The sequence below is a fragment of the Ochotona princeps genome, chromosome 11, assembly GCF_030435755.1.
Source record: "Ochotona princeps isolate mOchPri1 chromosome 11, mOchPri1.hap1, whole genome shotgun sequence".
Classification (NCBI taxonomy): domain Eukaryota; kingdom Metazoa; phylum Chordata; class Mammalia; order Lagomorpha; family Ochotonidae; genus Ochotona; species Ochotona princeps.
This window is the reverse complement of record NC_080842.1, coordinates 50,063,465-50,077,149: the sequence shown is the minus strand read 5'-3', so window position 1 is coordinate 50,077,149 and position 13,685 is coordinate 50,063,465. Positions and strand designations below refer to the sequence as shown.

Here is a 13,685-nt window from a genome sequence, read left to right as displayed (position 1 = left end):
CGGGGCATCAAAGTGACAGTGGTGAACTTACGGGGCCCTTAAAACATCTTGAAGCAATAAGAAGTCAGAGAGCACAGCAAGGGCTCAGTTTCTTTTTTTTTTTTCCAACACTAAGGCAGGGCTAAAACAATCGAACCAATTTGTCCTTTGTTCTTTTTATTGCAATCTTTATGGCATGAAAACTACTTAAAAAGAAACTCAGAAAGGCATTCGGCTGCTGCACCAAGCTGGACAAAGTCCTCCGAATGGCTTGGTCGCCTGGGAAAGTGCGTGTCCGCCTGTCTGCCTCGCCTCACCTCGCGGCAAAGGCCGCCCAGCTTGCGGGCACCGGGGCCCAGGGACGCGACTCGGAGGGAAAGGTCGCGGGGCTGAGCCCTCGGCCTGGGCGGGAGGACCAGGGCCAACTTTGCCAAGTTTGCAGGCAGGCTGGGCGGAGCAACGGGTGCGGCCCGTGGGAGGTTTGCCTTAGTGCCCCCAGGCCAGTGGGTGGGAGTGGAGAGGGGGCACCTCCCCGGGGCACAAAGGAAGAGCGCGCCAATCGGGAGTCTGCGGACCCTGGAAACCCGGGGCCATTTTAGGCCGAAGTCCGTTCCCCCCTCCACACGCCACCGGCCTCCCTTTCCCAGGCGGCCGCCCCGCGCTCTCCCCAATGCTTCCTGTCCACCCGCTGCTGCTGCTCCTCCTCCTCCTCCTCCTCCTCCTCCGCTGCCGCTGCCGCCTTTGCTGGGTTTTTTCCCCCCTCGGAGTTGGCCCGGGAGCGGCCGCGTTGGCCTCGGGGCCCAGCCCTTCCCGCCGCGCCCGGGGGGCCGCCCTTCCCGCCGGAGCCGGCTGATTGATGGCCGCGGCCGCCTGGGCTCCCCCGCCTCAGCTCGCCCGCGAGCCCGGCTGTGTGTTTTGGAAGCGGCGCAGCGGGCAGCAGCCGTGTGACGCCCCGGAGCGGGCAGCGCCGCCCTTCCTTCCCCCCGGGCTCGGGCGGCGGCGCGGCGGCCCAGCCCGGGTGGGGCGGCGCGCAGGGGGGACGCCGGGCCGGGGGGCCGGAGGGCTGGAGGGCGGAGGCTCCGGGGCGTGGGCCTCCCCCCCTCCGCGCACGCCCAGCCCCACGGCCGCGCCGCGCCGCGCCTTGCGGGACAGGTTCGGCCGGCGGGGCGGCGCCCGGCTCCGGGGAATAATGAGTGTCTGTCAGGCCGTCCCCGGGTGACTGGGCGGGGCGGGGCGGGGGCGGCGCGGGAGGCGGGGGCGGCGGGGGAAGGGCGCAGGGCGGGGTGCGTGTTTGCGCGAGTGACTCGGCCGACCCCTCCGGCGGCTGCCTCCACCCAAGTGGGTGGGGACCCGCCCAGCCCGGGCGGCCGCGGTGGCTCCCTCTCCCCTCCCTGACCCTCCCACCCCCGGGTCCCAGCCTCTACTTACCCCGCCAGCCCCGGGAGGCTCGCAGAGAGCGAGCGGCGCCGGCGTCATGTGACTGCCCGGAGTTGGTGCCAGGAGCCAGAGGGGAGCCAGGAGCGGAGCCGCGCGGAGCCGGGGCCGAGCCGGAGCGCAGCGCAGAGCCCAACCGCGCCGCGCCCGCCTCACGCGCGTCCGTCCTCGTCCCCCCCGTCCCCGACCCCGACCCCGTCCCCCTCGGGCCGCCGCCAGCGCCTCGCGGCCTTCGAGCCCTGACACAGCTGCGCTCGCGGGGCTCCCAGGCAGCCCGGATCCGGGCCTTTCTCTCCGCTCGGCAAGCGCTCTGCACCGCGCCTCGCAAAGTAAGTCCCCCGGCCCTCACCTTGCCTTCTCGCCCCGACTCCTGCCGCCCTGTCTGCAGCTCCTCTGCCTTCGTTTGTTTCTTACGGTTGGGTGGGTAGCTGGGCGTTGGGGGCTGGAGTGGGGTGGGAAAATGGTCCGCAGGGGATGCGTTGGGGTGCAGCGCGGGGGGCGCCTGTGGGCTTAAGGAAAGTGCACCAGCAGCTTCTGGCAGCCGGGAGTGGGGGGCGGAGAGGAAGGTGAGGGGAGGAGGCCGCCCCTTGGCTCGCGGTGCGAAGTGCGGGATTGGGGGAGACCCGGTGCGGAGCCCCGAGGTGAGGGGCGAGCGAGGCCGGTGGCGCGCTCCGCAGCCGCGGCAGGACGCGGGCGGGGGCTCACCTGTGTGGTCCCCCTTGGCCTGCTCTCACCCGCTCGCCCCCCGAATCCCGGTGCCCTCCGCGTGTGGCAATCGTGTGGCGAGAAAGGTAGCTCGGAGGCCGTGCGCCGCTGCTCCTCCCCCTCCGCCCCCGCTGCCCGGGCCCCGCGTCCTTCCCCTCCCCGCCCCCCCCTCTCCGGCCGGGGCGCGCGGCCGCTTGCCCGCGGCGGAGCAAACATGAGCAGCCTTTCCCAAGGCCCTGTGGGAAGAAACTTGGGACTGCAGGCAATAGCATCCCATTCTCGGGGATGGAGCCAGGTCGCTGCTGCCGGGGTGGGGGGTGTGTGGATGCTCCGTGGCTGGGTGGGGGCCTCACCGCTGCCAGGGTTGGAGAGTTCTCCTGGGGGCAAGGGGAGAACCTGCCGCAGTGCCTGGAGCGAGGATTGCGGTTTGGCTAGAGGCAGAGAGCGCCTTGGGCGAGCGCCTGCAGCCAGAAGGATCTGAGCGGTGGGCGACAGAGCGTCTGCTCCAAGGCTCAGGACCCTTGGGCCTCACCTGAGGTTCCCCAGTGGCTTTCTTGGAGATGCAGATAAGACCTCGTTTCTTTGGTACTTAGCCGGCCAAAACCCTTTTCAGTGTCTTACGGGGATGTGCAGTGATACTAGAGGAGGAACTTGAGTGCGGCTGAATTTATAATAGGCTGAGTGCGAATTGCTCACTCTCTTGTATTTGATTAAAACAAACATTTTGCTCAATTTCTGAATTTTTTTTTACTAGCTGAATTTATTTGCCCATTAGTATAACCCAGGACGCTTTAAATATACTGATCATGTGTTCAAAAGTCTACTGCATGGGGGAAAAGTGTGAAGTACTATTCTGACGACACTTAGCCGGAGTGGCTCTAATTATTAAGCAAAATCGAGTGGACCAGTTGTTCATTATAGGTAACCCCACCCTGCAGCAATTTTGTGCTTTTCTAAGTGTTTTTATGCCTGGATTTGAGAAGCATTTTTATGAGAAATCCTTCTGGGTGATAATCTGTCTCACCATCGGGAAGACTTGTTTTTAAGGAAAGGAGCAACCTGATAGCATCCAAGATTTTGCAAGTTTTTGAATGGGCCACCAAGTGATTTCTGTGCCTGCAAGTATGAGATCTGCTACCTGACCTTAGTCAGCTGTCTGAGAGACAGCTGAAATAAGATAGTTGATGGATTTCAACTCCCTGAAAAACTGATTTCTCAGCTTCTGTAGTCTGTGGGGCTTGCTGTAGAACTTGAGAGTGAGAGAAAGCCAGCGCACTTCCTATTGGTGAGTTCTGTGGAGGACGCCCTGAAAGAAACACTTGGCTTGCATGGGGAGAGTGCAGCTCGCAGCGTGAGAATAACAAAGAGAAGTAGCTGCTCAGACCACAAAACCTGGTCGGATATCTAAAACAGCATGCCTTGGGAAGAAAGCTACTGTTTTCTCACCCTGCAAAGTGTCTAGATGGCTACAGGCAGGCACTGTGCAGAGTGGTGACTGTTGTTACCTTTATTGATGGAAGCCTGAGTTCAACAGTGCAGGTTGACAGGAAAGACGAGGTGGGTGGACCTGGACTGCCTTAGGGGTGTTCTGGAGGGGCATGTAGAATAACGGCCCCTCCAACCCCGGGTGCAGGTTCAAGTCTGGGAAGGTGGGTTTTGGTGGACATGCGTAGGACAGACAGCTGTGTTAACTGTGCATGTGAGCCAAGCAGTGCCAACGCTGGGTGATGGCACTTGTGCATTGGAGATGTGGTTCCGTGTCAGCTGGGCTAGCTCAGGGGCAGGCTGGAGACCTAATTGTAACCTGAGGTCTCGCCCACAGTACTTCCCTTTAGGATGCTGGCTGGCTGCAGGGGCATCCTTAACTTCTGGAATCCGGGATGGGACAGAGGGACAAAAGGATGCGAGAAGTGTGCAAGGGCTCTGCTGCCTGGATATGGTACAATCACATGTTCACTGGCTAGGTTGGTTGGATGTGGCAGCCCCTGTTTGTAAACAGGGCAGGTCCCTGTATAAAGCTGGTGTTATTATTCACACCCATAGAACAAACACCTCCACCCCCCTGTTGTTGTCTTAAAAAACTCCAGCTGCTCATGAATATAGGGTCAGGGAGGGCTGGCTAAATGTTTCTCTGTGCTTTCTCTCCAGCACGGCCAGCAGAGCTGTTTCCTGTTCTTTGTTTCAAGGCTGGGGTTTGCGTCATACATTCCAAGTGGCATATGTGTGCTCTTTCCTGTTTCAGGCTGTTTTCTGGTAGATCAGTAGCCCAGACCAGGCCGTGGTCCCTGCCCCTCAACTCCCGGATCCCCACCCAGGGAGTTATCATGTCTCTACACTCGGGATTGCCCAAGATGCTCCGGTTATGTCATCATGAGCAGTCAGTTAGCCTTTTTACATTCACCCTTTGGTCCACTACGTGGATAGGTGAATAAATACTCGTACCTTCCTTTCTCTCTGTCAGGTTGTGATTTTAAGGCATTTCTGTGCATAGTGGCCAGGAGATGGTAAGGAGGTGGTTTGGCTGAATCTTTGAGGAGGGTTGGCGGGATGCTGGCGTTGAGAGGAGGCATTTTGCCCTGAAGCTGTTGGTTTGGGATGAGAATGAACACCCTACAGGTCAGAAGGCCTGGCGCTCTGGAAAAGGAGGTCCAGCCTGGTCCCCTGGCACAGAGGATCCACATAGGCTTGGGCGTGCAGCCTTGCGGCTACGGCCGTACTACAAGTTCTGTTTATGTTTTGCAGAAGAAATCTTGAGAAAAAATGGCCGGGGAGAAGCAGAAGATATTTTTAGAAAATCCCGGTATTGTTTCTTTGAAAGGACAAAGATTTAAACATTCCGCTCATTTTTTTTTTCTTTTAAGGATAGAGATTTTACTCTATTAAAGTGATTTCCAAGCCATCTTTAAGAAAAAGCTCCAAGGGACAACCAGCCATAAGAAATTCATTTCATGATACTTTGCAAAATGTTTAACTTTGCACTTTAAAAACAGAAGGCAAATGCTTTTTTTTCCCTTTTGTTTTTTGGGGAAAAAAAAAACTTTCGACAAGTGTCTTTTGAAAACTTCTTAGAGTAAGATTTCCTTATCTTAGGCTCTACAGGAATTAGCTATAGTGTTCCCTGGGAGAATTAGCTCAGAGTTGCTGAGGGAGCAAATCAGGCTCCTCAAAGCCAAGGATGAAAAGTTCCTATCTCACCTTATTCTTTATGTGTCAAACGGAAGCATCAAACTGATAATAACAAAATTACAACGATCAACTCATTGATCATCTTCCTTGACAAAAGATGGGTTCTTTGGGAAGATTTTTGTCCTTTCCACTTTGGAACCGGCCACCGGACATATTGAAGCTAACTTGGAGGATGGGAGACCTTGAAGGCTGAAGTTCCTAAGCCAGGCCACTGAAGTACTGGTGCTGCTTGGTTATTTGCAGAGTTCGTAACAGTCAGTGTCTGTCTTGACTGTTGCCACTCTTCTCTCTCCTTTCTGTGGCAGGAGAGAAGTGGTTAAAAGAGATTAGGGTCTGTTAACATTCTATCAGAAAAAAAAAATCTACAGGTTCTTCAGTACTTAACTAAAATAGTCAAAAATGATGCTATTCAGCAATTTCTATCATTAAAATAGGATGAAAATTTTCCTCTTGTAAATCACCAGCCCTCATTTAATCCCATTGTATCTCCATTCCTCCATTAAGACACTGGCCCTCTTAATATTAACAACAAAACTTTTTTTTTTCTACAAAATAACAGTTTTCTTACACAGCATTTCTTCTGCCCAGTTGTGTCTAAGAAGAGAATAATAAATAAGAATAACCAAACCGTTTCCTTAAAGTACTAGGAATTACACTGTTCTCATGGCTGGTTCCTGGGGTGCTTTATTTGTCATTGGTTCTAGCTTTTTTGGGGAGAAAAAACCAAATCCCCAGCCTCCTACAGCAGCGACACCTGGCCTGCTGCTTTGTGGTGGATATGCTAGTGGAAATTCTTTTTGGAGTGAGTGGGGTGGGACGGGTTCTGTTGGTCTTCAGCTTTCTCGTTTTCCACCCCGCTCTGTGCTTCTCTCAGACCCTGCTTCTCATCTTAAGCAGTCTGACTGGAGCTCGAGACAGGAAACCAGACAGCAGTCTGCCCTGATAAGGGACAGCATTGTCTAAAGGAGGTAGCCCCGCTCGCCCTCCCTACCCCCCACAACTCCTTCCTTGAAATGTAGTAGTTATCAAAGAGGCACAGTGCTTTAGACACAGTTTCTGAACCAAGACCAGGCCTGTTCCTGCTTCCCCCCAGTGCGCGCGCACGCGCGCACACACACACACATACACACACTGTGAGCTGGTCCGATGCTGATCCTAGCATGTTACCATCTTCAGTGCAACCTTTAAAAAAATCACCTGTGTGCTTTGCATGTCTCGGTCACAGTATTGGTTCCAACTTCAGTGTATGTGCTACCTAAGAGAACACGGGCAGAGGATTGGTAATAAAGTTCTTGCAGTAGCATAACAAACTCTTGGAGGTTTTTGAAACTTACTCCATTGTATCAGTAGGCTGAATATATTACCATTTTCTTCAGTTCGTTATTGGGGGGGGCAACAAGCTCCAAGGCCATCTAGCCTACGTACTTGAGAGATGCTGGTTCTAGCTTAGGCTTGGAGTGGCGGCGGGGAGCTGGATGAGTGCCTGAAGAGCTCAGCTTCCTTTGGGACACATTCAGCGTGGCTGCCAATCTCTGGAAGGCTTGCTTGGGGATGCTGCCAGGGCTAGTCCTGGGCTAGTCTCAACGCAGATCAGTGGAAACTGGCCAGATGTAGACGGGAGAGATCAAGTGGATGTTGAGGTCAGTGTGTTGTACCCTGGAGAGCGACCTGCTCTCAGGGCCAGGTGCAGCCTTGGGCTCCCCCAGCCCCTGGGCCCTGGTGCTAGTCTCCCTACTGCTGCTGCTTGTTGCATGTAATCACCACAGGCCACTTCTGTATCTCCTCTCCCCTTTATTCCGAGGGTGGGGTGGGAGGGGGAGGGGACTTCCAGAGCTTCCTGCTCCCGACAGTCTCCATAGTAAGACCAACTTCCTGTTTCATTGGGTCTCCAAACAAAAATCACCACCCCCAACCCCGCCAGAGTTTTCCCATGTAGGATGGCATTTTCATAGATGTTTTTTCAGGCTGTAACCTCACGGAGCCCCCAGACAGGTTGTCTGTGTGGTATAGCCAGTCTTCAGTCAGGCCTTAACCCCTTGGGTTTATCAGTGCGTGTGAGAAGTGTAGTTTGACATGCATTCATTTATTCATCTCGCAAGTATTTATGGAACACCTACTCATTAGAGCTAATCTGAAATAATGTGCAATCATCATGTTGGGTTATGCCACAGGATGCAGTAGGTAGGTCTGCAGTAATCCAACCTGCAAAGCCGTTTGGAGGTTGTAAATGCCCACTAGAGTGTCCGTGTGACCCTGCCCAAGCACATGCTCCTGGTCAGGACCAAGGGACCGACCCCAGGAGGAGGCACAGCTTAAGTCTCTTCCCCAGCAGGGCAGAGTGAGCTCTGGGCCTGCAGGCAGCCCCCTCTGTCCTTGGCTGTGGCTCCAGGCAGCTCTGCACATTTGGGCACGTCATTTCACCCCTGCACCTCCATTTCCTCATTTCTAAACTGGGATGAGGACCTGACCCTTCCACCTTTGTACAGTTATTATGAGGATTTCCGTATTTACTTGGGTAAAGCTGCCAGTTTTTCTCGGCAGTTTTATGGACAAGTTGCAGGTGCACTGGCTGGGAGGGATAACAGCTTCATGGGGGGGACCTTCGGAGTGTGTCTTTTGATCTTGCGTCCAAGCCTGCACACCACGTGCCCCGGTGGGAGGAATTAAGATTGCCTCTGTGCTCAGGAGCCTAACCCCATGTTCCGTGGACCAGTCTGTTTGCTGCCATTGCTCTCCCTCCCGGTACTGTTGGTGCTGTGGTATTGACTTCAGCAAGGGGACACGGCTGAGTGGAGTGCCCAGGCCAGCTGCCTTGAAGTCTGGCTAAGCAGTCAAGTTCAGATCTTGGCTCTGCAGCTTAGCAGCTGTGTGGTCTGCAGTAGGCTACTGAACCTCTCTGTTGCAGTGTTCTCCAGAAGGCACTAGCTACCTCATAGGTGTGAAATGACACAGACTAGGTGAATACAGCACCCAGTACTGTCAGTGCTTGCAAGTGTCCTTTTCAGAAAACTTAGTAATGGCCCTGCATGCATGTGCACGCACACACACACACCCTCCCCTCTCCTCCCTCCTTCCTCCCCCCCCCCTTTTTTCTTATATTCATTTTTTAAACAGAGGCGAGACCTTGGCACTTGTTTGGAAGACCACGCAGGCTGGGCTGGGGGCACTAGTTTCTGCAAGGTCGTCACAGATAAGGTCTGAAGGACCTATGTGTGCCTGGCAAGGTTGACACTGGAGCGAAAACTTGACGTTTTGTGCCCTAGGTTTCCTTCTGGTGCCCCCAGGTCTTGTGGAAGGGCGAGGGAGAGGATGGGGCAGGGCAGGGCTGCAGGGGGCTCAGCACCGGTGTTGGAAGGGGGCCCCTGCACAAGGGAAGGGTGGGGTTATCTTGGTGCCCTTCATGTGCCCCCAGTCCTGGCGATGGGAAAGGGGGAAGACCCGGTGTGGCTAGGTAAGCAGAGGCAGCTGCCCCAGACCGGGGAGGGGCCCGAGCCACTCTTTGAAGAATTAGGAGGATTTAGATAAGCCGGAAGGGGAGGGGGGCATTCCACGGCTGGTTGCCCAGCATCAGGGCCAAAAATGAACAAAGGCACGGGGTGGGGAGGGGGCACGAGGTCGCCTGCAGGAAGGGCACTTGTTGGAGCTGGGGGCAGCTGCCCATCCAGGGAAGTGGGGACAGCGGTGGTGCGGGGAGGGGGGAGTGTGGGGGGTGGGCTGGGGAACCTGAGCCGCCCTGCAGGCCTGGGCATCCCCAGGACCAAGAGGTGAGAGAAGGGTGGGGTTGCAGGTGACAAGGGATGAGGAGGCTAGGGAGGGCCAAGCCCCAAGAAATGGGGGAGAGGCGGGAGGCGCTGGAGGGCCTGGCCCCTGTGGCAGGGAAGAAAAGAAGGTGAGGAGGTCTGCTAAGATGACCTCTGGGTTTCCATGGTGAAGGGCCGAAGGGAGGTGGGGACAGGGCAGCCTTTGAGAGGCGCTGGAGCCGGCAGGGGCTGAGGCCAGTGGGAATAGCAGGGGCTCAAAACGCCTCTGTTTCTTTTTGTTTACTTTTGAAGGGAGCAGGCAGCCTGAGCTCAGGGGTTTGTGGCGCTCATAGACTGGCCCCCATGCAGAAGGCTGAGGAACCCACCACCAGCCCAAGCCCATTCTGTCTGGTTATTTTTAAGGTTCTTGCCACCCCTGTTCAGGCCGGAATTTCCAGGAACTGGCTGCTGCCAGGAGCCAGGCGGGCCCTCCCAGCCTCCCACTCCCTCCAGGGTGGGGCCCCATGGGTGGAGAACCCCGAGGGCGGGAGGGAGGGCGGGCAGGCTGGAGGACGGGTGGAGCTGGGTGGGTCTCCAGCGATAGGGAGGGCACCGAGCGAGCAGCCAGAGGCGGGTGAGAAGCCGGTGGCCTTTCTGGAATTGATTATATAACGTTGGGGCCCAGGCACAGCCGTGGTAGGCAGGGCGGGTGCCCTCCAGTTTCTACCCGGTTGCTTGCCCGCCCTTCACGCTGCAACGCCAGATTGTCCAGGCACCTCAAGACGGGAAACAGGTGTGCAGCCCCACACCACCTGGGGCCAATGCTGGGGGGTGCTGCTGGCTGAGCCCTGAACTTCTTCAGGGTGCGATGGGGCTCAGCAGGTAGCACTGGATTGAAAGTGGACCTCAGCCTGCCCCAGCCTGGTGGGGCGGAGAGATTTCGCTGGGTTGTTACCTTTGCACCTGTCCTTATTTACATGCAAAATCAATTGCTTCACTCGGTCTTTCCGAAGTACAGGGTGTGGGCAGAATCTTATCTGAAGCCATGTCCTGTTTGGACAAGTTGGACTTGCCTTGGCCGCACTCCATGGGGTGGAGCAGATGGGTGGAGGCCGGAAAGTAAAACGGGGTGGCTTGTTCGCAGGGAGGGCGGAGTGTTTGCTCGCCTGCTCGGTCCATTTCATCCCAGGCAGAGTAACTCCTTGCCTGCTCTGCCCCTCACAAAAAACACTGCCCATGCCAAACTAGCAACTCTATGAGGGGCAAAGACTTGGCGATAGTCAGTGGACTTTTTTCCTTTTCCAGTCGGCCACCAAGGATTGAGGTAGGTGGGACTCGGTGGCATAGAGACACAGCTTCTCTTAAAGGAACCGGCGACTTAAAAATGCCCACTCAAGATCCAAGGCCTGTTCCCCACTGGCCTGTGGGTGGGGGAGGCAAGGGCACCGCAGGGAATCTTCCTGCATGCCTCCAGGAGCTTGGGAAGAATTTGGAGACTGGAGTGAAGAGAGAGTGTGTGTGTGTGCGCGCGCGTGTGTGGAGAGAGGAAGCCAAGCAGCCTTTGGGGCTGGCCACACACACACACACTTTCCCTGATTTCCTGTGCAGTGTATGTGTGTGGGGGGGCAGTAAGTGGCATGCCGCCTCTTTGAAGGATCCCAGCCCTTGGGGAGTTGCAGGAGTACTTGCTGGTGGGTGCTGGGGCCAGCCGGCTGTGGTCAACCTGGAGACTGAGGCTGCAGCCAGACTGGGGCTAGGCAACGGACCTTCTGAGGATCTGAGGCGGGGTGAGGTGCGGTTGGGGGTATAAAGGGAGCTGCGCCCTGCCCTGCCCTCCTGTCCTGGGACCCTCCCTGCTGTGGCGTGAGGGGTAGCCCCGCCAGGCTCCCCCGCCAGGCCCTGCTGGCTTCCCAAGTGCGCAGTCAATGATTCACCGAACCTTTAATAGGTAAACGTGCTGTTCTGCATTCTGACAGAAATCTGACCCCAATTTTGATGTCTGAGAAAAGTCGGGGTCCACTCTGGAGTCGCGACTGGAAGCTCTGTCTTCCTTCTTGAAAATTCAGATTAGGTGTGTGTGTTGGGGGGTATCCTTCCCAGCTACGTCACGTCGCGGTGGGGTTGCTGCTTCCAGTTGTGGGACGTTTTTTTGGCAATGGTGATGGTCCTCCTCTTTATGCCTGAAGCTCTTTGAGAGTGGAAGGTTGTTGGGGTTTGTTTTCAACAGTTTTGCTCCCCTCTCTCTCCTTTACTTAGTAGGCTTGTTATGGGATAGCTTAGTTTAGCATTCCTGCTGCACGGGTTAACTATCACCAGGATGGGAATGTTTAGGATTGGAAGTAGGAAGAACGAATACATCAGTGAAAGACCCACCTTTGGTGGCTGCTGTCCCCCACGCTGCCCACCCGGGAGGGTTGACAGAATCCCTGAGTCCGGTAAAAATTGGGCTTCAAGACCCTGAGTCGATGGACCAGCTCCGTTTGTGGTCAGCACCCTGGCCGACCATTCCTGCTTTCTTTGCGCCACCTACTGGTGTCGCTGAGGATTGCCACCAGGCCCTTGGAACAGAAACAGATGGGCTACAGTGTCCGGGAGTTTAACCTTGTAGAACATGTTGTCTGCACACTGAGTGTAAGGACCCTCCTTGTTCTGGTGCCTGAGTCGCTTCCACAGTTATAAGGAAGGCACTCTGCGGAAGACATTGCAGTTGTTTTTAACCTGAGTTCATGAACAGAGCGTCCATGGCAAGCATAGGCCGGGTGGGAAGATTGTGAGGCAATGAGCAACAGCCTACTTTATGTTCATGTATTTACTTCTCCTTCTAAATCTACCTCTTTGCCGTCTCAGCTTCTCTCTCGTCCTGGTTCTTATTAAAGGCTGTAATCCTAGAATTAATAAAACTGAGACGGGAAGGCACAGGTGTGTATGGGGCTGAGGCTGGCACACCCTCCCACACCCACTTCAGCCACTCCCAGGGATCTGGGGTGGATCTTTCTAGGCCTTTTTTTTTTTATTGCTTGTGCTTTGTTTTCATATCCCAGGACTGCCAGTAAAAGTATCATCCCTTAAAAATCGACCTGGGGGCTTCCAAACTAGTACCCCAGTGCTGTTGGTCTTGGGGGTTTTTGCAAAGACTTCCTTTTGTCTGAGAGTGTGGTGTTCTAATTCTGTTATTCTTCATTTGTTAGCTGAAATGCTTATTTTTTTGTTTGTTTTTAAGATTCATTTGAAAGACAGGACAATGGAAATTGGGTAATGGAGGAGAGAGAGAAAGCCATCTTCCATCTTGTCGATTCCCAGATGACCACAAGTCAGGAGCGAGGAACTCCAGCCCAGGCTCCAGGGTGGAGGCAGGGGCCCGAGCACCCGGCCGCCTTCCACTGCCTTCCCAGGGGCATGGGCAAGGAGCCTGCAGCCCAAGCGGAGTGGCTTGGGCTAGAACCAGCCATCCAATATGGGGTGCACCATAACGCTGGTCCCTGAAACACTCCTGTAATGAGAAAAATCCTTTGTCAACATTTGAATGACTTTGCGGTGCAGTTCTGAACAAATAAACAGCTTCACTAGTCTTTCTAAATCAAAACTAAGATTTTATTAGGCCTGGTTTTGACTGCACTTTGTCAGAGTTACGTACCTTGCAAAGCACCTATTTCCTTAAACTTAAGTAAATCACAAGAAAGAGAGAGAAAACAAAGCAATCTCTATAATGTCTGAACACAGAAAAAACACGGGTTCATGATCATTCACTTCTAAATGGCTTCAGAAGCTCTTACTGGATGTCAGCCGGAGCCACTGACGGCTGCACGAGCCCAGAGGCGCAGTGAGAATTTGAATGCAGCAATGTCTGCCTCTCCTTCTGACCGGCTTTCTCTCAGGAGGTACTTTTGCCCTTCCCTCTTCCAGCTCTGCTCACCTGGTCTCTTCCCAAATAAGCTTCTCTGTCTGCAACCGGAGGGGGAAGGGAAAAATTTGAACCCAAACCAGATCTGGAACCCATTATTTTAGTTGTTTATGCTGTGCTGGGAAGGGTGCAGAGTAGCCCAGGGTGCAAGTTGCTAGCCCGGCACTGAGGCTGCACACAGTTAGGAATGGCCGACTCCATATGGGGTCTGGGCAGAATGCAGGCAGCTGTTAGGGTTACACCCTGCTTTCTTGGTCTCAGCTTCCTTGTAGGGGTGAGTGAGGGGGTTGGCAGTCAAGGCCTGGCAGAGAGGCAAAGAGCAGGCATTGCTCTGGGGGGTTGTGTTGTGTGTACAGAAATGTATAGCCATATGTGGTGTGCATGCCTGTCCAAAGTAACCATTGTTGTTTTGCTCCGTTTTTAAGTCTTGATTCTTGGTCATCCTAAAACCTTGCCAAGTGGTAGGGGTAGAAGGGAGGATGTTGAGTCTCTTCTGACAGGTCTGTGAAGCTGGTGCCTTTATGGGAAAGCCTTTGCCACAAACTACTGCCTAGTGCAATGGATGCATCCCTCCAAGTGAGTTCAGTTTATAGAGCTGCAGGTGGAAGTAGGGAAGCAGGGTGTTGTTAGGAGGTGCTGCCCGTGAGGTGGCCAACCTCGCTTGGGTTAGGGTTGCTGACTGGCTGGCCTCACTGAAGGAAGCAGGGCATCTCACGTTCATGTCTATGGTCCACTGGGGA

At 54.9% G+C, this 13,685-nt stretch overlaps 2 protein-coding genes across 5 annotated transcripts in view; one reads left to right on the top strand and one right to left on the bottom strand.

Moving 5' to 3' along the window:
- Positions 1-1,399: 1,399 nt before the first annotated feature.
- LOC131481406 (uncharacterized) lies at positions 1,400-2,340 on the bottom strand. The gene is made up of 2 exons (XM_058670214.1): positions 2,119-2,340; positions 1,400-1,855 (listed from the first exon to the last, which is right to left on the bottom strand). Exons 1-2 carry the CDS (start codon positions 2,332-2,334, stop codon positions 1,400-1,402), a joined length of 672 nt encoding a protein of 223 aa, XP_058526197.1. The 5' UTR covers positions 2,335-2,340.
- Positions 1,662-13,685, top strand: part of KLF3 (KLF transcription factor 3) — a 28,876-nt gene continuing 16,852 nt past the window's right edge. Inside the window, exon 1 of one of the 4 annotated variants that reach the window (XM_004579158.4) lies at positions 1,662-1,742. Coding sequence is in view for 1 of the 4 variants with exons in the window: in XM_058670211.1 (XP_058526194.1) it covers positions 10,300-10,368 (69 nt within the window). In the remaining 3 variants the exon portion in view is untranslated. Of the gene's footprint in view, positions 1,743-9,818; positions 9,838-9,992; positions 10,369-12,781; positions 12,923-13,685 lie in introns of those variants that run through there. The other 3 variants (XM_058670213.1, XM_058670211.1, XM_058670212.1) reach the window with 3 other exon arrangements.

Coding starts and splice junctions, on each gene's coding strand:
- LOC131481406 (XM_058670214.1), bottom strand. CDS start 2,334: ATGTTTGCTCCGCCGCGGGCAAGCGGCCGCGCGCCCCGGCCGGAGAGG. Junction 1,856..2,118: donor GGCCAAGGGGGACCACACAG/GTGAGCCCCCGC, acceptor ACCCCACTCCAG/CCCCCAACGCCCAGCTACCC.